Genomic DNA, 24,202 nt, shown 5'->3' on the forward strand with positions numbered 1-24,202 from the left:
TTTAGCATTGCTTCACATCTATTAATACTAACAGCAGTACCAAATGACATACCCATTATATTGATCTGAGTTACTCTGGAGAAGATGTAAAATAACTCCATGTGCTCAGAGGCACTGATTAAATATCACTGGGAAAATGACAAGATACCTGCTGAGCGAGAATGCATATTATATCACCAACTCCTCCCGCACACCATGGCACTACACCCATCCCAAAGGGATTAAAAGCTTTGGGGTCCCTCAGTATAGAGCTATTCAGAACAGAACTGAAGGGAATCAGGTGGAGACCTACCAAGAAGCATTCAATGAGAGGATAGTCAAGTAGGTCAGCAAGTCATCTACTCATGCTGGACATACTACTTGGATTTTCCCTTTGCCTATTCTCCCAGAGTGAAGATGAATTGGCTCCTGAAGTTTATGATAGAATCAATTCACATTGTTTGACTATTTGACTAGCATGGTGGTAGCCAGAAAACAAAATAATAAAACCAGAAAGAACCGTAAATATTATTGACCAAGCCTCTAATTTTATAAAATGGGAAAACTGAGACCAACAAAACTAAAGACATGTTTAAAGTCATATAGCTAGCTAGTGGCAGAATTGGAATCAACCCATCCTTCCAGGAAAGCAACCACTCACCAGATAGGTGCTCCGGTTGCCAAAGTGAAAGCTGCAAAGGTACCCCAAAAGGTGACCTTAATGTAAACATCTAAAACTCTAACTTTAAAAGCAAAGAATGTAAGACACTGACCTTTTTTAAAAAATTAAGATCGAGTTATTAAAACTATAGAATTATTTCTACTTTATCAATTTTATGTACATTTAGAGTACTGAATGCATCTTTTGGATTTTTTTTTTTTTTGAGATAGGCTTGAGCCAATGCACCTGGACTGGATTCTTTTTTTTTTTTTTTTTTTAGAGAGGGAGACAGGGTCTCACTCTGTAGCCCAGGCTGGAGTGCAGTGGAGTGATCTCTGCTCACTGTAACCTCTCTGCCTCCAGGGCTCAAGCAATCCTCCCACCTCAGCCCCCTGAGTAACTGGGACTACAGGCACGCACCACCATGCCCAGCTAATTTTTCATATTTTTTGTAGAGACAAGGTTTCGCCATGTTACACAAGCTGGTCTCAAACTCCTAGACTGAAACGACCCACCCGCCTTGGCTTCCAAAAGTGCTGGGATTACAGGCGTGAGTCACCAAGCCCGACCCTGGATTCTTTTAAAACATAAGTTTTCAGCTGGGCACAGTGTCTCACGCCTGTAATCCCAGCACTTTGGGAGGCCGAGATGGGTGGATCACTTGAGGTCAGGAGTTCGAGACCAGCCTGGCCAACATGGTGAAACCCCGTCTCTACTAAAAATACAAATATTAGCTGGGCGTGGTGGCGCACGCCTGTAATTCCAGCTACTTGGGAGGCTGAGGCACCAGAATCGCTTGAACCCAGGAGGTGGAGGTTGCGGTGAGCCGAGATGGCACCACTGCACTCCAGCCTAGGTGACTGAGTAAGACTCTGTCTCAACAACAACAAAAAAAACATGAGTTTTCATTAGTCCAAGAGAGCCTATGTATGTGTGGTTGTGCACGTATATATGTGGGTTTAGTGATATATTTTTTTCTGACATCTGTTTTATATATATATATATATATATATAAACAAACATACACAGAGGCTGGGCGTGATGGCTCACACCTATAATGCCAACACTTTGGGAGACTGAGGTGGAAAAAACATTTGAGCCCAGGAGTTCAAGACCAACCTGAGCAACATGGCAGGACCGCATCTCTCCAAAAAAAAAAAAAAAAAAATTAGTTAGCTAAGATTGGTAGTGTGTGCTTGTAGTCCCAACTACTCAGGAGGCTGAGTCCGGAAGATCCTTTGAGCCCAGGAGTTCGAAGTTGCAGTGAGCTATGATGGTGCCACTGTACTTAAAAGTATGCCACTCTGGGTGACAGAGTGAGACTCTGTCTCTTAAAACAAAAAAAACAAAAAAAAAATACTTATAAAGCACATTATCCTTGGTTTGGAAAAGGGTATTTAGAAATTCTCTTTTAGGCCAGGCACAGCGGCTCACGCCTGTAATCACAGCACTTTGGGAGGCTGAGGCAGGCAGATCACTTGAGGTCGAGAGTTTGAGACCAGCCTGGACAGCATGGTGAAACCCCATCTCTACTAAAAAAAAAAAAAAAATTACAAAACTTAGCATGGGCATGGTGGCATGCGCCTGTAGTCCCAGCTACTTGAGAGGTTGAGGCATGAGAATCACTTGAACCCCGGAGGCAGAGGTTGCAGTGAGCCGAGATTGCGCCACTGCACTCCAGCCTGGGCAACACAGTGAACTCTGTCTCAAAAAAACAACAACAACAACAAAAAAAAATTCTGTTTTAATTTTTTGTTAAATTAAATACTGTCATTTACACTAAAATAATGTGAAATTTTATGTAAGCGTAAAATAAGGTCCTGTAATTGGGTTAGTCATTCCTTTCTCAAATCATGAAACTATAATATGCCATGCAAAACATAGTAAGTCATAGAATGTTAGAGCTCAAAGTGGGTTTATAAACCTCCCACCCCAGCCCCATCTTTGTAAAGCCACAGACCCTGGGGTCCCAGTGAAATCGCTTATCAAGGTCACAGATCCCATTAGTAACAGAACCAGCACCTTACTCAGGTATCTAGATGCCATGTCCAGGGTTTTGTCCCATTATACCATCATTTCGCCTCTGCTCATTTGCAAAGAGTATCCATTGTTGCTTCCCCAGGAAAGCCCCTATCTGAAGACTGTCATCCTCTATTTTCCTAGCCCATTAGAGTCCAAGAGCCAGACTTGTAGAGCTGTATCATCTAGCTCAGGGGTTGCAACCTGATTGAATCTGGCCTATGAAAATGTTTTATTTAGCTAGCACAATTAAAAAAAAAAAAATAAGAATGTAGGCTGGGCGTGGTGGCTCACGCCTGTAATCCCAGCACTTTGGGAGGCTGAGGCTGGTGGATCACTTGAGGCCAGGAGTTCGAGACCAGCCTGGCCAACATGGTGAAATCCTGTCTCTACTAAAAATACAAAAATTAGCTGGGCATGGTGGCGTGTACCTGTAATCCAGCTCCTCAGGAGCCCAAACCTCCCTTTCTGTTGCCTATACCCCAGATGACTCAAATTATTTGCTGTCCCCTTTATATTCTGTGTCACTCCCGCTACATGAAATGCCCTGTCCTGAATAGTGTCATGCAGTAGGATAAGCAGGGCCTTTAGAGTCAGGTCTAGGTTCTAATTCAGACACTTGCCCTTACTAGTTGAGAAAGTTACTTAACTCATCTGAACTTCAGTTTCCTCATCTAAAAAATGGGAATAATAATCCTTATCTCAAAAATCTTTTACAAGATGTAACGCCTGACACATGGGAACAGCTAAACAAGTGATAGTGTTATTAATTCTACCCAACTCTGATGGCGCTTCCTCCTTGGCTTCTCCCTTGTGCTCCTACTGGGAAATCAGCTTTCCCTCTCATGTCATATATCATCAGGTCCACCTGTTCCCATTTTTATGGCTCTCATCTGTATCTACTACCTTATATGACACTCATTTCTATCCACATCTTGTCTCTCCCACCAGCCTAAGAACCTCTTGAAAGCAGTATCCATCTGTGACTCATTCTGTATGCCTGACAGCTCCAAGAACAATGACTTGAACACGGTATGTGTCCAAGTATGTATTGAATGAATAGTATGCATTCGCTAACTATATATAACACTTATTAGATGTGTCATCCTGCTTTGTGATATGAGCAGGGGCCACATCACTTGTTCTGAATAATGCCTAGCCTCAGGGCTTAGCAAATATTCAAACAACATTGGGGACTGAAGCTACCAACATAAAAATAAAGGACAAACAGAAAAGTTGGCAATATAGTCACCTTTCAGAGGGATGGTATTTTTATTTTCCATTAGTTTAAGTTATAATCACCTTGCACTTCAACAATTATGAAGAGATCACATTTAAGCAAGAGGAGTTCCAACTACTTCTGCTTATGCATTTCCCTTCAGAAACCTACAGAAAATGACACATTCACCAACAGATATATTAAGAATCCGAAGATGTATTATCAACGACTTTGTTTAGCCATTTCCATTTACAGATCATTTTCATAATCCATTAATTTCTTTGAGCCTCACAACAATCTTGGGAGGTGGGTATAATTACCCCGATTTTACAGACGAAGTAAAAGTGATTTGGGGCCAGGCACGGTGGCTCATGCCTGTAATTCTTGCACTTTGGGAGGCCAAGGGGGGCGGACTGCCTGAGCTCAGGAGTTCAAGACCAGCCTGGGCAACAAGACAAAACCCCGTCTCTACTAAAAAAAATACAAAATTTAACTGGGCGTGGTGGTAGGTGCCTGTAATCCCAGCTACTCAGGAGGCTGAGGCACGAGAATTGCTTAAACCCGGGAGGCGGAGGTTGCAGTGAGCTGAGATCATGCCACTCCACTCCAGCTCGGGCAACAGAGCATGACTCTGTCTCCAAAAAAAAGTGATTTGGCTGGGTGTGGTGACTCACGCCTATAATCCCAACACTTTGAGAGGCCGTGGTGGGAGGCTTGCTTGAGCCCAGGAATTCCAGATCAGCCTGGGCGAGATCAGTGAGACCCAGTTTCTAAAAAAAATTAAAAATTAGCCAGGCATGGTGGCGTGTACTTGGAGTCCAGCTACTGGGGAGACTGAGGTGGGAGGATCACTTGAGCCCAGGAATTAGAGGTGACAGTGAGCTATGATTGTGCCACTGTACTCCAGCCTGGGCAACAAAGCAAGACCCTGTCTCTAAAACAAGAAAAATGAAAAGTGATTTGTGGGACCAAGTGCAGTGGCTCATGCCTGTAATCCCAGCACTTTGGGAGGCCAAAGTGGATGGATCACCTGAGGCCATGAGTTCGATACCAGCCTGGCCAATATGGTGAAACCCATCTCTACTAAAAATACAAAAACTAGCCAGATCTGGTGGTGTGTGCCTGTAGTCCCAGCTACTCGGGAGGCTAAGACACGAGGATCACTTGAACCCAAGGGGCGATGGCTGCAGTGAACTGCGATCATGCCACTGCACTCCAGCCTGGGTGACAAAGCAAGACTCTGTCTCAGAAAAAAACAAAAAAAAAAAGTGATTTGTGTTAGATCCCAAGATGGAGAAGCCAAGAACATAATCCTGATCTTCTAACTCCGATTCCAGTGTTCCTTTTTCCTTTTTCCTCAACACAGAGCAAGAACATAACTTTGTTTTGCTTCCACCCTACCTACTTTCAGAAAGTCGCTCCGCTGGCACAGTGTGAGGAAGGAGAGTGGGAGTATAAACATCACTGTGGTCAAGACAGTAGGAAACATCCTACCTTTGCCTCTAGCTAATCAGACTTTTAGAATCCATGCAATTGAATGGAAAGAAATGGAGAATGGGTTAGCTGCTGGGTTTTATTTTCTACCTGTCCTATTTTTGGCTTTCTGTGTATACTCAGAAACAGAAAACTACCACAAATTTCAAGGAGCCCCTAATCTAGAATATCTCTTGGATCTTCTGCTCATATGCAAAATTTTAGATCTGCTTAACTGTTGACTCTTACCGCTTTGAGTCTTAGAAAAGAAGGAAAGAGGCCAGGCGTGGTGGCTCATCCCTGCAATCCCAGCACTTTGAGAGGCCAAGGTGGGTGGATTACCTGAGGTCAGGAGTTCAAGACCAGCCTGGCTAACGTGGTGAAACCCCATCTCTACCAAAAAATACAAAAATTAGCCAGGCGCAGTGGCACATGCCTATAGTCCTAGGTACTGGGGAGGATGAGGCAGGAGGATCGCTTGAACCCAGGAGATCCAGGCTGCAGTGAGCTGAGATCACGCCACTGCACTCCAGCCTGGGCGACAAAGCAAGACTTCATCTCAAAAACAAAAATCGAAAAAAAAAAAGAAAGAAAAGGAAAGAATAAAAACCTTTACTTGCCCCTAGCTTATGAAACTTTTGCTCTTCCACCATGTTTTATTGAACTACTTTTTTTCTTATAAATCTTAATCTCTCTGATATGCCTTAGCTGGTGATTTTTAGCATGCTTTTAGTTACCATCCACTTCACAAAGCCATTCCGTTCCTAGGGCTTATGATGAGATTCGTTTTACTGTGGATACAGCACCAAGCAGTTTACTGTAATATGTAAACAAAACAAAACAAAGCTGAAACATTCCTCCTTTTCCTTTCCGTGAACTCTCACCTTTCTACTTATGTAGCACAACCTGCATATCCTTAACCTCTTAAGGATCAGCATTTCAGATACTACTAGGAGTTTACTCTTGGTCAGGCCACAATAAGACAAACCATTAAAAGATCAAACACAATCAAATGACCTGCAGGAACTTCGACAGTGTACATATTCTGACCAAAAGTGGGCAGAGAGCATGTGAAGGAAAAGCACAGACTCCACAGGGCAAATCAGAAGGGCTGCACAAGAAATACCAGCTGGCAGCAGTTACCAACACACTATCACTTTCTTTTCTTTTTCTGAGATGGAGTTTCACTCTTGTTGCCCAGGCTGTAGTGCAATGGCACGGTCTCGGCTCACTGCAACCTCCATCTCCTGGGTTCAAGTGATTCTCCTGCCTCAGCCTCCTGAGTAGCTGGAATTACAGGTGCCTGCCACCATGCCCAGCTAATTTTTTTTTTTTTGTATTTTTAGTAGAGACAGGGTTTCACCATGTTAGCCAGGCTGGTCTCGAACTCCTGATCTCAGGTGATTCACCCGCCTCGGCCTCCCAAAGTGCTGGGATTACAGGCGTGAGCCACCTCGCCCAGCCTCGCACTACCACTTTCAAATCTTTCTTTCTCCCTGCTCTTGGTTGACTGCATCCGCCTAAGAAGGTTGCCACACTGGTCCTAGACCCTGTATTTGGTGATAAATTCACTCAAAACAAAGTTATAACCATATAGGACATACTTGCCAATGACTCTGACTTTATTTTTCACAATCATCTTTCAGCCAAGAGAAAAAATTAATTATCACTCCACCCAATCATTACCCTCCATTCTTCTGTGTATATGCTTTGGCATAAAGGGTTGGCTTGCCTGCACTCTCGTTGGGGATGTTTATTATTCTTTCTTTTACTCCAAGCCTCCTACCAACAAGCAGAAAAAAAACCTCCACACACAATGGGGGAAGGAGAAAGCTTCCCACAGCTGAGTCAGCTGTGAGCACTGGAAAAGCGAAGCTAGGTGAAGTTCCTTCAGCCCAGCAGCCCCCGACCCTATCCCTATTTTACTCCCTGGGGGCTGGGCCCCTTGTGGCAGGGACTAAGTAGGCAGCTCTTTGTTCCACACTCAAGCAGAATTCAGTGGCATGTGAAGCCATCCAATAATCCTGAACTTAGACTGACCTTGACCTAAACCATAGCTCAGTGTGATAAAGAAAATAATTCACTGGGGCAAAGGTGCTTTCCTTAAAAAATAACTTGCCATGGCGAATTTTTTACTGCCCCCCACACTTATCTGTAGCAACCAGAGACCAGGACAAAATTATTATTCAAGCTGCTGACCTTAATCCCCAATTGTTTAGGAGGTGCTGGGGCAGTTCCTTGGTCAGCTTGGATGTCACTTTGCCCCAGACAGGGGTGCTGAATATGTCTAACAGTACAGCAGATTGTCCCTTAAGAACAATCATCTGCCAAGTAAGGGTAATTGCTGAGCAAGAGGGTCCCTGGCACAGCTACGGATCACGTCTTATAAGGTCAAAACCACTAAAGGGAAAGGCCCAAAGTTCTGGTTGTATCCACCACTTTCCACTTCTACTATCTCCACTCCCCAAGTGTGGGAAACCCATTTGCCTCAGAGATCTGGGCTGGGAGTCACCCTGCAATCTCCCTTCCCCTGGTGGTGTGGAAAGGCTTAAAGGCCAGACACACCAGCTCAGAGAAACAGCTCATCGAAGCCTTGCACTTACTTCTCATAGCGCTGATAAGCGCGTTGCCGTCTTTGATTACGTCTTTGATGAATTTGTTGGTCCTCTCCAGTTCCTGCTCATAACACTTGAGCCTCTCGCGGAAATCGGGGCTGTCCAGGTAGCAGTCGCTGAACTCCAGCGGGGGATGACCCATGGTTCTGATGGCCGGGAGTAGGGGGAAAGGGGAAAGACACAAAGACCGAGAGCATCAATGGCACAGTAGAGGAAGTAGAGGGGACGGACTGAGCGCGCGACCCGCTTAAGGAAGCTCATAGCCTCCGTCCCTTTGGAGGACAGGTACCTGTTTCAATGAGACTCCTGAGGAGCGCTGGCTGGTCCGGACAGAGAACAGGCGCCCCGGCGATGGCTTCAGGGCCAGGGAGAGCTAACTATCGCAGTCGGATCCCGGCAGTGTGCTGCCTAGCAAGCAGCATGCCCCTTAGGCATCGCCTTCCCAGATAAGCAGCAAAAACCGCAGCCCGACTTGCCTCCGGAGACGGGCCGGATCCTTCCTGAGCAATTGCAAACGTGACACTTGGGCCCGCCCAAGGTGTAGGCGAGGTTAGAGCTGGAGCTGGGAACAGCCTCTCTACAGGCTCCTCGCTCCCGAGCGAGCGGAAGACTTCCTTCGCCGAACTCCGCCGGCAACCCGGATCGCACTGTCCCCTCCCCTTTCTTAAAGCCAACGCCTGCGCCCCGCCCCAGCGAAACCCGAGGACCAAACCGGAGCGCTCTGGCTCCTTCCTCAACTGTTTTCCTTGTACCTTAGAGTTTCCTGACCAGGGCCCGCTGGCTGCTAAGCCTTCTTCCTGGTGCAAGGGAGCCGGCCGGCCGGCCGTCCTTTTAGGCGCCGGAAGGGTTAAGCCAGGGCGGCAATGAAACGTAGCCTCGCTCCATAGACACTGCAGCGGGAAGAGGAGGGCGAGAGCGCGACGCACAATAGCCGCGGTAGCCCAGCGCTTCCCTACGGAAACTGGGGAGCAGTCAGCGCCCTAGGACTCCAGCTGGAAAGCGTGGCGGCCTGGGAGATGTAGTCTTTCCGTTTGCACTCCCCAAGACTCCTCCCTGCAGTCTCCCCACCACCCCGCCTGGGAGGCTGCTCTCCCAGAACGGCATTCCCAGCCTGCCGCAGGCTCCTGAGCAGGGACCGGCCCCAAGGGGCAGGTGCGCGGCGCTGGACTCTGCGGGGGAAGTTTCCGAAACTAGAGCAAGAACCCGCAAGACTAGATTGCAGGAAGCCATCTCTCACTTCCCATGATTCGGCTGGGTTGTGTATTCTTTTGCCTTCCCCTCTTTCCAGCCTCCTTCGGACCTACCAACTTCTTTTCCTCTTTCTTTTCCCATGTCTCCTGCTCTAAGTGCTCTAATTCCCGTGGGCCTTCGACCTGAAGGGTTGACTCCTACTCTAGGGTCTCCGTGAAGCTCAGTGCCCCCTGCCAAAGAAAGGGAGGCCATAATTCAGAGTTAATATTTTCCTGAATAGGACCTCAGAGCATGGCTTTTGTGGCAGACGCCGATAATGCATATGATTTTCCATGTGTAAGTGGAAAGTCTAAGAATAGGATGTTATAAATTGTCTTGCAGCTTACCTTAAAGGCAGCTGTCTTGAGACTAAGGGTAGGTAGAGGCTCGAAAAACTAAAAAATAGTTTGTGCGTGGGCAAAGAGATCCCTTTAATTCTGCAGAAGTGTTTACATTAGATTGCCCTGTGAAGAAAGCCAGAACGGAAGGGGGTTGTAAATAGAATAATAGTGGCTGACCCACCTGAATTAGGGTCCTGTTGCTGCTGTGACAAATTACCACAAACTTGATGTCCTAAATCAGCATAAAGTTATAATCTACAGTTCCAGAAGGCAGAAATCAGAAATGGGCCTCACTGGGATCAAATCAAGATGTTAGAAGGGTTGTGTTCATTTTCAGATAGTCTAGGGGTAGAATCTGGTTCCTTACCTTTTCCGGCTCAAGCTGCTCACATCCTTTGGCTCATAGCTCCCTTCCTCCGTCTTTAAAGCTAGCACTGGCCAGTCAAGTCTTTCTCATGCTACATCACTGTGATTCTCATGCCTCCCCTTAAGGACCCTTATGATTACACTGGGTCCACAGGATAATCTCCCCCATCACATCATCCTTAATCACATCTGCAAATTTCATTTTGCCACATAAGATAACGTAGCCACAGGTTTCAGGACATGGACATCTGTGAAGGAGGAAACATTATTCTACCCACCACACAACCTATCGCCCATCTCACTAATCTTCAAAACAACCCTATGAGGATGGTTTTATTATTATACCCATTTAAAGATGGAGAAGCTGGGTCAAAGAGAATTTAAGTGACTTGCCGAAGGACAAACAGCTAGTTAAATGGCAGCACTTGAACTTGAGCCCAGCCTGGCTGGCTCTAGAGGTAGTGCTCTTGACCACTACACTATATAGCAGAATGGCAATGAGAAAACGCCCTCTGAAAATAAATAAGTAGCCACATCTCAGGGGAAAGTTTTGTTTCTTACTCTTTTTATCTTTAAGGTTAATTTATGGGAAAATGTCCAAAATGAGCTTTAAATGCACCATGGGTTGAAAAATGCAGGTACTAAGGGAAGGTACCCATTCAATGGGTATATGGTCTTTCACACTAGTAAGTTTCCTTTTAGCATTCATTCACTCGTTTAACAAGCATTTTTTGAACACCTGCTATATACTTTTATTTATAAAGCCTATACATATATTTTCATCACTATAAAAATTGCCATTGACATTTTTTAAAATTTTATTTATTTATGTATTTTTTTGTTTGAGAAAGGGTCTCACCCTGTTGCCCAGGCTAAAGTGCAATCAATAGCTCAATCACGGCTCCCTGCAGCCTCGACCTCCCTGGGCTCAGGTGATCCTCCCACCTCAGCCTCCTCCTGAGTAGCTAGGACTACAGGCACATGCCACCACACCTGGCTAATTTTTGTATTTTTTTGTAGAGACGGGGTTTCACCATGTTGGCCAGGCTAGTCTCAAACTCCTGGGCTAGAGGGATCCACCCACTGCAGCCCCCACCAAAGTGCTGGGATTACAGGTGTGAGCCACCGTGCCCAGCTGCTGTTGACATTATTGATGTTAGATTCAATCATACTCATCTGAGTTCCTATACTCAAAATGTTTTACAGTCATCTGTGTTATCCTTTATCTAGACAATGAAACTAAAGCACAGAAATAACAAATTCCCTAGACCAAATACCGAAGAAGAAACAGGGCTAAAATTAGAACTCACACAGGGCGTGGTGGCTCACGCTTGTAAACCCAGCACTTTGGGAGGTCAAGGCGGGCAGATCACCTGAGGTCAGGAGTTCAAGACCAGCCTGGCCAACATGGGGAAACCCCATCTCTATTAAAAATAAAAAATTAGCCAGGTGTAGTGGTGTGTGCCTGTAATCTCAGCTACTCAGGAGTCTGAGGCAGGAGAATCGCTTGAACCCAGAATGCAGAGGTTGCAGTGAGCCAAGATTGGGCCACTGCACTGCAGCCTGGATGACAGAGCAAGACTCCATCTCAAAAAAAAAAAAAAAAAAAAAAAAAAAAAAAAAAAAAACTCAGTTCTTCAGATAATACTTGCATTCATCAAGCACTATCTTAATTGCTTTGCACAATTTCTCCCTGACCCTCACAGCTAACCCTATGTCACTGAGAGTCTTTAAAATTTTGTTCACATAACCCCTAAAAGAATTTTGGGAGCTATGTACTCCTTCATTTTTAAGTGGTATCTTTTTTTTATTTTATTTTATTTTATTTTTTTGAGACAGAGTCTCACTCTGTCACCCAGGCTAGAGTGTGGTGGCACGATCTCCACTCACTGCAACCTCCACCTCCCAGGTTCAAGCAATTCTCCTGCCTCAGCCTCCCGAGTAGCTGGGATTCCAGGCACATGTCACCATGCCCGCTTTATTTATTTATTTATTTTTAGTAGAGATTGGGTTTCATCATGTTGGTCAGGCTGGCCTTGAACTCCTGACCTCGAGCGAGCCACCCACCTCAACCTCCCAAAGTGCTGGAATTACAAGCATGAGCCACCACCCCTGGCCTAACATCTAAATTTTTTCATTATGCTTAAATAGTTGCAAAAAGTTTAATTTCTAACATACTAGGAATATTGACGTTTTAAAATAAAACTGTTATATCACTCTTTTAAAAGTATTCAATCTGACATCCATCATCAAACGCACAAAGCAAAACAAAGTGTAAACACATCTTGAATCTTCAAAAAATTTATTCTATTGTTCATTTTTTCTTCTTCAAATCAATTATCTATACGTTTTCCCCACAGAAATTTTATCCCTTTTTTTTTTTAAACAGTCTTACTCTGTCACCCAGGCTGGAGTGCAGTGGCACAATCTTAAGTGCACTGCAGCTTCGAACTCCTGAACTCAAACGATTCTCGCATCTCAGACTCCCAAGTAGTTAAGAGTATATGCCTGAGCCACCATGTCTGGCTAATGTTTTTTGTTGTTGTTGTGTTGTTTTGTAGGGACAGGGTCTCACCATGTTGTCCAGGCTGGTCTCAAATTCCTGGCTTCAAGCAATCCTCCTGCCTCGACCCCACAAAGCCCTGGGATTATAGACATGAGCCACTGTACCTGGCCAACCATCATACTTCCATACTTAAAGTCTATTGATCACCATATTGAATTTCTCTGCAACAAAAATATGCTCACAAACATAATTTTTTTTTTAAACCGGGTCTCACTCTGTCACACAAGCTGGAGTACAATGGTGCAATCACAGTTCACTGCAGCCTCAAATTCCCAGGCTCACACAATCCTCCCACTTCGGTCCCAAGTAGCTGGGACTACAGGCGCACGTCACCACACCCTACTAATTTTTTAATTTTTAATAGAGACAGGGCCACCCTATGTTGCCCAGGCTGGTCTCTAACTCCCGAGCCCAGGAAGCCAAGGCAATTCTCCTGCCTTGGCTTCCCAAAGTGCTGGAATTACAGGCATGAGCCACCATGCACAGCTCATAAATAGAAAGTTAATTCTTTTTATTTCCTTGTGACCATAAGGCTTCATGGATTAAAAAGCTTCTGTGATTATTAAGCATACACAATAGAGTAAAATAATGCGAACACATTGTAATTAATTATTAAATATAAAATTTTATTGGGGCTGGGCATAGTGGCTCACTTCTATAATCCCAGCACTTTGGAAGGCCAATGCCGGCAGATCACTTGAGGCCAGGAGTTCGAGATGAGCCTGGCCAACATGGTGAAACCCTATCTCTACGAAAATACAAAAAAAAAAAAAAAAAAATAGCCAGGCATGGTGGAGTGAACCTGTAATGCTAGCTATTGAGGAGGCTGAGGCAGGAGAATCACTTGAACCCAGGAGGCGGAAGTTGCAGTGAGCCGAGATCACACCATTGCACTCCAGCCAACAGAGTGAGACTCTCTCTCAAAAAAAAAAAAAAAAAGTTTATTGGAACTGCATCTCTTAGTAAGATGGTTAAGAAAGAGGTAGGTTTCAGGGCATTGAGTTAAAGAAGATTCCTGAACACCAATATTTTAAATTCTTTCTATGTTTAGCCCCAAGGGTTTTTATACCTTGGGCCAAAGCACCATAGTAAGATTCTTGATGTTTAAAAGGTATGCTTTCCCTTTGAGATATTGATCAAGGGAGGTAGGAAAGGAAAACTGGAGGTGAGTTCTCAGACAAATGATTTTTAGAAAAAGTGCTAAAGAAAATTGCGTATTCGGAAATTGGTTCACTTTCGGCTACCTGGTGACCTCAAAGCCATTGGACAGTTTCCATGTGCCTTGCTCTGGACTGAGTATTTGTATTCACCCAGTTTATATGTTGAAATCCTAACCCTCAAGGTAATGGTATTAGGAGGTGGGGCATTAAGACTTGGTTAGGTCATGAGGGTGGAGCCTTCATGAGCTGGATGAGTACACTTGTAAAAGAGGCCTGAGAGAGCTCCCTTATCCCTTCCACCATGTGAGGACAGAGATAAGACAGCAGTATACAAAGCAGGAAGCAGGCCTTCAGCAGGCACTGAATCTGCAAATGCCTTGATGTGGCACTGAGGCAGGGGAATAGGGTCTGGAGGCAGGGAACCTAAGGCCTTTTCACACTGACTTCCTATAACTAAATTGAAAGGAAAATCCCAACTTTCCACGCCTAAGTAACAAAAGGACCAGAAGCTACTCCCTTTGCAAACTCCCACCTTTTCTGAGGGGCAGATGGAAAATTGAAAGTACCTCTGATTGATTGCCGAAAGCATAGGAGTGTAACTTTGTAACATCACTTCAGCCTCTGATTGGTTGCTTTCTACAACTAATCAGACTGATTGGGGGCCACCACTTTATTTACATGGGGTGAACACCAAATAGCTAATGGGAAACGTCTAGGGGGTATTTGGACCCCAGAAGATTCTGTATGGGGGCGCTTGAAAAGCTTGCTCGGCCCACTTCCACACTGTGGAGTGTGCTTTCATTTTCAATAAATCTCTGCTTTTGTTGCCTCATTTTTTCCTTGCTTTGCTGTGCGTTTTGTCCAATTCTTTGCTCAAAATGCTAAGAACCTGGGCAACTTAAAGTGAAAACCTTCTACCTGTAACAGGACTTCTTAGCCTACAAAACTGTAAGAAACAAACTTCTGTTGTTTATAAGTCTCCCAGTCTATGATACTTTTGTTATAGCAGCCCAAATGGACTAAGACATACCTTCAGGGCTAGGCATACCCCAGTGTAAAGACAGCTGCTACGGTATTATCATCCTCACTTTATATGTGAGAGATGGTAGGCTCAGAGAATTTCAGTAATTGCCTAGTCTTGTGTAACTAGTAAGGGTTTAACAAGCTCCACCAGTTCGATGCAATTTGAGTCTGTGACAGTAAAAAGAATACACATGCACATGCACTTATAAGCAGGGTTTGCCACCATTTTACAAGGAAGCAAAAGAAATCCCATTTTAGGAGGGGCCCAGTGGCTCACATCTGATATCCCAGCACTTTGGGAGGCCAAGGCAGGCAGATCACTTGAGGCCAGGAGTTCCAGGCCAGGAGTTCGAGACCAGCCTGGCCAACATGAAGAAACCCTGTCTCTGCTAAAAATACAAAAAACTAGTTGTTCGTGGAGGTGTGAGCCCGTAATCCCAGCTTCTCATAAGGCTGAGACATGAGAATCATTTGAACCCGGGAGGCGGAGGTTGCAGTGAGCCGAGCTCACACCACCGCACTCCAGCCTGGGCGACAGAGCGAGACTCTGTTAAAAAAAAAAAAAAAAAAAAAAAAAAAAAAAAAAAAAAAAAAAAAACTGGTCTGGGAGGCTGGAAAGAAAAGGTAATTTTCCAAATGTCATTTTTAGACTTCAGTAATTTATTAAATGTGTTTTTTAAAAGAGTTTTATCCTGGTAGATGTGGTGGCACTCGCCTGGAGTCCTAGCTACTCAGGAGCTTGAGGCAGGAGGATCCCTTGAGCCCAGGAGTTCGGGTCTGCAGTGAACTATGATCGCACTTGTGAATAGCCACCGCTTTCCAATGTGGGCAACACAGGGAGAACCTGTGTCTGAAAAAAAAATGTTTACCTAAAGATATCAAGTAATATTTTATAAACCCTATGCTTCTTATAAAGGATCCTAAAGGTCTTTGTCCTGAAATGTTATAATCCTTCCTTCACAAAAAGGTAGAAAAAATACAGAAGTTACTGGCCTGTATCCAATAACAAGAAGAAAACCTGGAGGTGAAATAGAGGTGGCAGGTGGAGGGAGAGGGGACAGCACAAGTTGATGATGATTTCTCCTATGCCAGGCACTTTACATAAATGATCTCATTTACAGGCACTTTACATAAATGATCTCATTGAGGAAGGTGCTATTGTCCCTTGCATTTTACAGATGAAGCAACTGAACCTCAGAGAAGTTAAGCTACTTGGCCAAAGTCACCCAGAGAATAAATGATGTCCTAGAGATTCAAATCCAGCTCTGAATTCAAAGTCATGTTTTGCCATTGCATTACAGTACCTTCCAGCCTAACTCATCAACATCTAATCTCCATTCCCTCCTGCTTATGTGACTGGACGTACTTGGAACTGTAATACAGAAAAAATAGTTCTGGGTCACTTGCTGTAACTTCAGCAAATGATTTGAAATTATCCCAGGCTGAATATTAACAGAGGCTTTATGTTGAACTTCTCTGAAGAGCTAGCTGCCAAAACTGGCTCCCAAGCTACATATGCTCAGCTCTCTAGAATTTCCAGACTTGCACTGCGTGAGACAGAAGACAAAGTAGATAACTGCCCCTCAGCACAACAACACTGCTAGCCTAGCCCCTAGTTCTAGCCTGGTCTAAATCCTTTACTACTGTTGGCACCATTCCCAGCTCCAGTCTTGGCTCTGGTCCATTCCCTGCTTTGACTGAACTTGGCTTAGTTTTTTTCCTCAGCCTACGCCAAGATTTTAAAACTTTTAGGAGCTAGAAGTGGCAAATGGTTAGAAAGGAAAAATCCTCTTTTATAATTCTCTGTACATCCAACTCTCCATTTACCCACTCCCTTCAAGTTTCTCTTTATGGAGTTGCTTGGTGGAAAAAAAAGCCACCAATTTATAGCTTTAAAAATATAATCTATTTCAGTCTATGTGATTAAATATCCACCAAAATTCTTTATCCATTGAATTCACCATTTTCATCACATTTTCACACCAGCAGCACCATATCAAAGCTATCTATTGGTAATAACCTGGGAATTTTTTCCTCGTGACCATTTTATGTGTCCATTTTGATTCCTAATAAGCCACATTTCAAAAAAAATTCAAACAAGGTCTATGTCAGTTCTAAAAGGCTTTATAAGGGCAATAAAGGCACAGTTGTATTACTTTTTAACTCCCAGGAAGATATCAATACCCAGCATCCCAGCACAGCCTGCTGGGCTATGCCATTTTATAGCATCTTGGAAGATACCATGCTCTACTGAGGGGCCAGAAATTTCCCAGGAGTTCCTAGAGGGGCCTGCTGAATCATGGAAACTAAATTATAACGTTCTACTAATGATTCTTGAACTTTGGTTTGTATGAGAATCACTTAGGGTGCTTATTGAAAATGTAGATTTCCTTGGACCCCTCTCCCAGCGATTCTGATGGTATGATGTGGATTTAGGTAGGGGCTGAGGCCAGACAATATAAACTGAGGCTTGAAAATAACAAAGAATCAGAAACTAATGTGGGTGGGGGAGTGGGGTCTTAGGTAAGGCCTTGGGAAATCTAAATTTTTTATAAGTACAACAGGTGATTCTGATGGAGGAGGTCCAAAATATAGGCATCCAGTCTTATGCACTGATACGGTTTTAGGGGGGATTTTTTTGAGACAGGGTCTTGCTGTCTTGTCCAGACTGGCCTCAAACTCCTGGGTTCAAACCACTCCCTCCCACCTCAGCCTCTAAAATGGCTGGGACTACAGGCACATGCAACCACACTCCACTCGACATGAGATTTTATCTACTAAAAACTGGTCAAAAACTGATCGGGATATGACAGTCCTCATACAACAATGGTTTTGATTAATAACATGAGTGAAAACTTCTGTTCCTCATATTGGCAGCATTAGGCTTTCTGACTTCCACACTACTTCAGTTTATTTTGCATCTGACTCAAAGCTAATAATTAAATAAACATGATTAACTGTGGAATTTGCATAACATTTTTTTTTCCTTTGGAGACATTCGCTCTGTCGCCCAGGCTGGAGTGCAGTGGCACAATCTCGGCTCACTGCAACCTCCACCTCCCAGGTTCAAGCAATTCTCCTGCCTCAGTCTCCCAAATAGCTGGGATTACAGGTGCTCGCCACCACACCCGGTTAATTTTTGTATTTTTAGTAGAAATAGGGTTTCACCATGCTGGCCAGGCTGATCTTGAACTCCTGACCTCAAGTGATCCACCCGCTTCGGCCTCCCAAAGTGCTGGGATTACAGGCATGAGCCACTGCACCTAGCCTGCATAACATTTTATATGTGGTCATTTTCACCAGCATCACATAGCACATTACATACTCTTTAGCAGAATTACTAGAATACCTTGAGAAAAGTATACAACTGAAATGTATTTCAACAAGTTTCTGGCCCTGGGGGTGGGAAGACGTGAAGAAACCTTCAGACAACTGAGCCCCACAAAGTTCTTTTAGTTTCTTTTAAAGTAAAATGACATAAGCTGAAATATGCAATTATTTCCAATTTCTAATTCTCTTCCTCTTTCAGCAACAAAACAAGCAATGGACAAGAGTCATAACTTGTCATGACTGCAAATGGATGTGCATCTATACTTAGAGTAGAACAAAACAGATACAAAGTAAAGCATTTTAAGAAAGGATTCTAAGGGCAACATTAATTTTTTCCACAATATTAATTTTTCCCACTGACTTACAATAATTTTCATGCTAGTAAAATTTTCATGCTAGTAATTTTATAAATGGAAGCACCTCACAAGGCAGTGGGTGCTGAGATCGTTGTCAAAAGAATGCAACAGTGCAGTGACAATGCTCTGGCAAGGCCCCAGAACATGCCAATCATGCTTTCTCTCTCACATGGTTAAACCGACATTACCACAGGAAGGAAACTGGTTTCAGAACCTTACTAAGAATTAATTGTGGGTGAATTCACATTTCAGCCTTCAAAAAGCTTGATTAGACCACTAAGTTACTCTACCTGTTTAGCTTAAGAAGAACAGTTATGAATATTAAGTTAATAATACTGAATGATAAACAAAACACAAACGTCAAAATTTACTATGTCCAAGGCACATGCTTAATCTTTACAACCACCACCCTTTGAAGTAGGTACTATTATGTCATTCCCATTCTCCAGATGAGAAAACTGAGGCTTAGAAAAGTGAAGTAACTTGTCCAAAGCTGCTGAGGCCCTAGAACCTCACCCTCACTCTTTAAAAAAAAATTTTTTTAGAGACAGTGTCTTGTTCTGTCATCCAGGCTGGAGAGCAGTGGTGCAATCATGGCACATCGCAGCCTCAAGCAATCCTTCTGCCTTAGCCTCCAAGTAGCTGGGACTACAGGCGCAAACCACCACACTCAGCTACTTTTTTAAATTTATTTTTTGGTACAGATGGGTTTCACTATGTTGCCCAGGCTGGACTTGAACTCCTGGCCTCAAGTGATCCTCCAGCCTCGGCCTCCCAAAGTATTGGAATTACAAGCATGAGCCATCACACCCAGCTGTGAGAACCTCACTCAAGTATTGTGCTAGCCTGCTTCTGTGCTGAGATACCATTTTCATAACATTGGACAAGCTGTGCTAAAAATTGATGTTGACAAGGAGAAACAGGAGTTCTCATAGACTTCAGGGATGTAAACTGGTATGAACATTTTTGAAGGCAATTTGGCAATACCTACCAAAATGTTAAATCTGTGTACTCTTTGATCCATCAGGTCTAATTAAGAATTTGTGCTATAGATTTCTCCACAAAAGCATGCGAAGAGATAAACAAATGTATCGGCTAAGCGTTTTTTTGTAGTGTTGAAAACTGGAATCCCTTCAAATGACCATGACTATAGGAATAGTTATATAAATGATATACATCCATGCAATGGGAAATTATGCACACATGAAAGAGAATGATTTATTATGAAAATATATCCAAGGATGTAAATGAACAAAATTAGTTATAAATAGCTGCACATTAGTATCTAGATTTTTTTTATTATACTTTAAGTTTTAGGGTACATGTGCACAGCGTGCAGGTTAGTTACATATGTATACATGTGCCATGTTGGTGTGCTGAACCCAGTAACTCGTCATTTAACATTTGGAGTATCTAGATTATAATCATCTTTTGTGTGTTTTTAAAGAAGTCATATACGCATATATAATAATTCAATAAAAATGTGATACCTGGGCCAGGCACGGTAGCTCACACCTATAATCCCAGCACTTTGGGAGGCCCAGGCGGGAGAACCACATGAGCTCAGGAGTTTGAGACCAGCCTAGGAAACATGGCAAGACCTTGTCTCCACAAAATATTTAAAAATTAACTGGTTGTGGTGTTGCGTGCCTAGTCCCAACTACTCAGGAGGCTGAGGTAGGTGGGCTCACTTGAGCCCAGGAGTTCAAGGTTACAGTGAGGTGTGATGACACCACTGGACTCAACCTGGACGACAGAGTGAGACAGTGTGTCAAAAAAGAAAAAGTGGTATGTGTATGTGTGTATATGTATTTCTTCATAAATGATTTTAATGGTTTTCTGATCTGGGGAAGTTGAAATGGGATAGAGAGAGGGAGATTTTCAATTTACTCCCTTCCAAACAGTTTGAAATTTTACTATGAGCATGTGACTTTCATATTAAGAATGAAATTAGGACCCCCCCCAAAAAAACTTCAAGGAGCATCATCTAATTCTGTAACATTTGAACTTTTGTGACCATGAACATAGTAAGAAATACTTTTTTAGGCTGGGCGCAGTGGCTCGCCCCTGTAATCCTAGCACTATAGGAGGTCAAGGTGGGTGGATCGCTTGATCCCAGGAGTTTGAGACCAGCCTGGGCAACATGCAAAAACCCCATCACTACTAAAAATTTAAAAATGAGAAGGTCCTGTAGTCCCAGCTACTTGGGAGGTGGAGGTGGGAGGATCGCTTGAGCCCAGGAAGTCGAGGCTCCAGTGAGCCGTGATCACACCACTGCTCTCCAGCCTGGGTGACAGAGCAAAGCCCTGTCTCTACAAAGTAAATACATACATACATACATACATTTTACACCATAGACTAGAAGAACATACATACATATATACATAAATATAACTAAAACAGGTTTCACAAAACAATATTTACTATATGCAATGTGCTCTCATATTTTTTATTCTAATCTATCCTATCATTCTATTCTTCTATTTCATTTTATAAAACACTGGTCACTACCTACTAAAATGACTTCATATACAAAGGTAAACCTCAACTTGGCCTGCTGTCACCAGTGCAGACTGAACTAGATGACACATCCAGAGAGGACTCCAACATACCCAGCAGACCATCTCTAGCCAGGCCAGTGTATACCTAACCCCAAATCCAGATATTCTCAGCCAATCAACACCACTCAGAGATTTTGCTTTTTTTTTTTTTTGTCTTTAGAGACAGAGTCTTGCTCTGTCACCCAGGCTGGAGAACAGTGGTGTGATCTCAGCTCACTGCAACCTCCACCTCCCGGGTTCAAGTAATTCTCCTGCCTCAGCCTCTCAAGCAGCTGGGATTACAGGCACCCACCACCACACCAGGCTAATTTTTATATTTTTTAGTAGAGATAGGGTTTCACCTGATCTCGAACTCCGTACCTCAAGTGATCTGCCTGCCTCGGCCTCCCAAAGTGCTGGGATTACAGATGTGAGCCACTGTGCCTGGCCAGATTTTGCTTTTTAAATATAGGAAAAAAAGAAAATAAATAAATAAATAAATAAATAAATAAATAACACACCAGAAAAATAGAAAAAACAAAGAAATTGGACTGACACAGTTCGAGATCTCTCTCTTTTTTTTTTTTTTTTTTTTTTGAGACAGACTTTTTCTCTGTCGCCCAGGCTGGAAGGCTGGAGTGCAGTGGTATGACCTTGGCTCCCTGCAACCTCTGCCTCCCGGGTTCAAGCGATTTTCCTGCCCCAGCCTCTCTAGTAGCTGAGATTACAGGTGTGTACCACCATGCCCAGCTAATTTTTTTTGTATTTTTAGTAGAGATGGGGTTTCGCTATGTTGGTCAAGCTGGTATTGAACTCCTGACCTCAAATGATCTGCCCACCTCAGCCTCCCAAAATGCTGGGATTACAGGCGTGAGCCACCACCCCCGGCAGTTTGAGCTCTTTTGACTGAAAGACCTACTTCATTACTCCTTTTCCCAACCTCATTCCCCATAAACTACCTAGATTTGGTACTGTGTTGGGTTCTCTGCTTGCCAGAAAAGTTTTTTTGTTTTCTTTTTTTTTTGTTGTTGTTGTTGCTGTTGTTGTTGAGACAGGGTCTCACTCTGTTGCACAGGCTGGAGTCCAGTGGTGCGATCTTGGCTCACTATAACCTCTGCTTCTCAGGTTCAAGTGATTCTCGTGCCTCGGCCTCCCAAAAAGCTGGGATTACAGGTGCACACCACCACAGCAGGCTAATTTTTGTATTGTTAGTAGAGACAGGTTTTCATCATGTTGGTCAGGCTGTTTTTGAACTCCTGACCTCAAGCGATCTGCCTGCCTCGGCCTCCCAAAGTGCTGGGATTACAGGTGTGAGCTACTGTGCCCAGCCAAGTTTTTTCACTTAATACTCAATCATTAGTCTTTTGTTGTTGTTGTTGTTCTTTTTATAGAGATGAGGTTTCACTGTTTTGCCCAGTCTGGTCTCAAACTCCTGGGCTTAAGAGAGTCCTCCTGCCTTAGCCTCCCAAAGTCCTGGGATTACAAGTGTGAGCCTGGCCTTTTTCTTTTCTTTTCTTTCTTTCTTTTTGACAGGGTCTTGCTCTGTCGCTCAGGCTGGATGGCAATGGCTTGAACATGGCTCACTGCCACCTCGACCTGCTGGGCTCAAGTGATCTTCCCACCTCAGCCTTCGGAGTAACAGGGGTTACAGATGCAGGTCACTATGCCTGGCTAATGTTTTAATTTTATTTTTTGTAAAGATAGGGTTTCACTATGTTGCCTAGGCTGGTCTTGGAACTCCTAGCCTCAAGTGATCCTCTCACTTTGGCCTCCCAAAGTGCTGGGATTATACGCATAAGCCACAGTGTTCAACTTTTTTTTTTTTTTTTGAGATGGGGTCTCGCTCTGTCACCCAGCCTTGTGTGCAGTGGCTCGATCATGGCTCACTGCAGCCTTCACCTCCTGGACTCAAGTGATGCTTCCACCTCAGTCTCCCAAGTACCTGGGACCACAGGCATGCATCACCACACTGGGCTAATTAAAAAAAAAAAAAATTTGTAGGCCAGGCGCAGTGGCTCACTCCTGTAATCCCAGCACTTTGGGAGGCCGAGGCAGGTGGATCACCTGAGGTCAGGAGTTTGAGACCTGCCTGACCAACATGGAGAAACTCCATCTCTACTAAAAACACAAAATTAGCCGGGTATGGTGGTGCATGCCTGTAATTCCAGCTACTCAGGAGTCTGAGGCAGGAGAATTGCTTGAACCCAGGAGGCGGAGGTTGCGGTGAGCCAAGATTGCACCATTGCACTCCAGCCTGGGCAACAGGACAGAAACTCCGTCTAAAAAAAAAAAAAAAAAAATTTGTAGAGACAGGGTCTCACTATGTTGCCTGGGCTGGTCTCAAACTCCTGGACTCAAGCAATTCTCCCACCTTGACCTCCCAAAGTGCTAGGATTACAGGCATGAGCCATCATGCCTGGTCCTGTTAATCTTTATTTTTTTAATTTAACAACCCACTAATGATTTATGACATGTAGTTTGATAAACACTGATCTAATTGACTAGGGAATTAATAGATGTCTGTTCTGTTGCTCACTTGTTTTAACGCAACTTTTCCATTTTCTTCCCAATGTACTACCAGTTTGCCTAACCAAATTCTTATTTCTTGATACCAAAAACAACACATTTTAAAAAACCCAGTGGGCCGAGTGAAATGGCTCACGCCTGTAATCCCAACACTTTGGGAGGCTGAGGCGGGCGGATCACGAGGTCAAGAGATCAAGACCATCCTGGCCAAAAAAAAAAAAAAGAAAACCCAGTGAACCCAGAGGTAGAGAGGGTTTGGCTGACCAGGAAATTTAGGAAGAGGCATTAGAATATTTAATGAGGAGTCAAATTTAAATTTTTACTTTAAGTAGTTAAGAACATTTGGGCTGGGAGCGGTGGCTCATGCCTGTAATCCCAGCACTTTGGGAGGCCAAGGTAGGCAGATCACTTGAGGTCAGGGTTCGACACCAGCCTGGCCAACATGGTGAAACCCCATCTCTACTAAAAATACAAAAATTAGCCGGGAGTGGTGGTGCGCACCTGTAGTCCCAGCTACTCGGGAGACTGAGGCAGGAGAATCATTTGAACCCAGGAGGCAGAGGTTGCAGTGAGCCGACATTGCTGGAGGGCAGTGGCCCTCCAGCCTGGGAGACAGAGCAAGACTTTGTCTCAAAAAAATAAATAAAATAAAATAAAATAAAATTCTTAGTTATTTTTTATTGTTGATGTGAGCTTATGTAAAACTGCCTTGTTAAACTGTATTAGTAAAACAAAAATAAATAAATAAATGGGACATTTATTTATTTGGCCCAGGAAGGTGGCTCACTCCTGTAATCC

At 43.8% G+C, this 24,202-nt stretch overlaps 1 protein-coding gene across 6 annotated transcripts in view; it reads right to left on the bottom strand.

Moving 5' to 3' along the window:
• Positions 1–9,215, bottom strand: part of OPHN1 (oligophrenin 1) — a 387,278-nt gene extending 378,063 nt beyond the window's left edge. For 4 of the 6 annotated variants that reach the window (XM_054676181.2, XM_009439212.5, XM_009439209.5 and 1 more), the window contains exons 1-2: positions 8,256–9,215; positions 7,955–8,112 (exon numbers count right to left, since the gene is read on the bottom strand). In XM_054676181.2, coding sequence (XP_054532156.1) covers positions 7,955–8,108 — 154 coding nt within the window. In that variant the 5' untranslated portion in view covers positions 8,109–8,112; positions 8,256–9,215. 6 annotated transcript variants of the gene reach the window in all.
• Positions 9,216–24,202: the final 14,987 nt, after the last annotated feature.

This window comes from Pan troglodytes, chromosome X, assembly GCF_028858775.2.
Source record: "Pan troglodytes isolate AG18354 chromosome X, NHGRI_mPanTro3-v2.0_pri, whole genome shotgun sequence".
NCBI lineage: Eukaryota > Metazoa > Chordata > Mammalia > Primates > Hominidae > Pan > Pan troglodytes.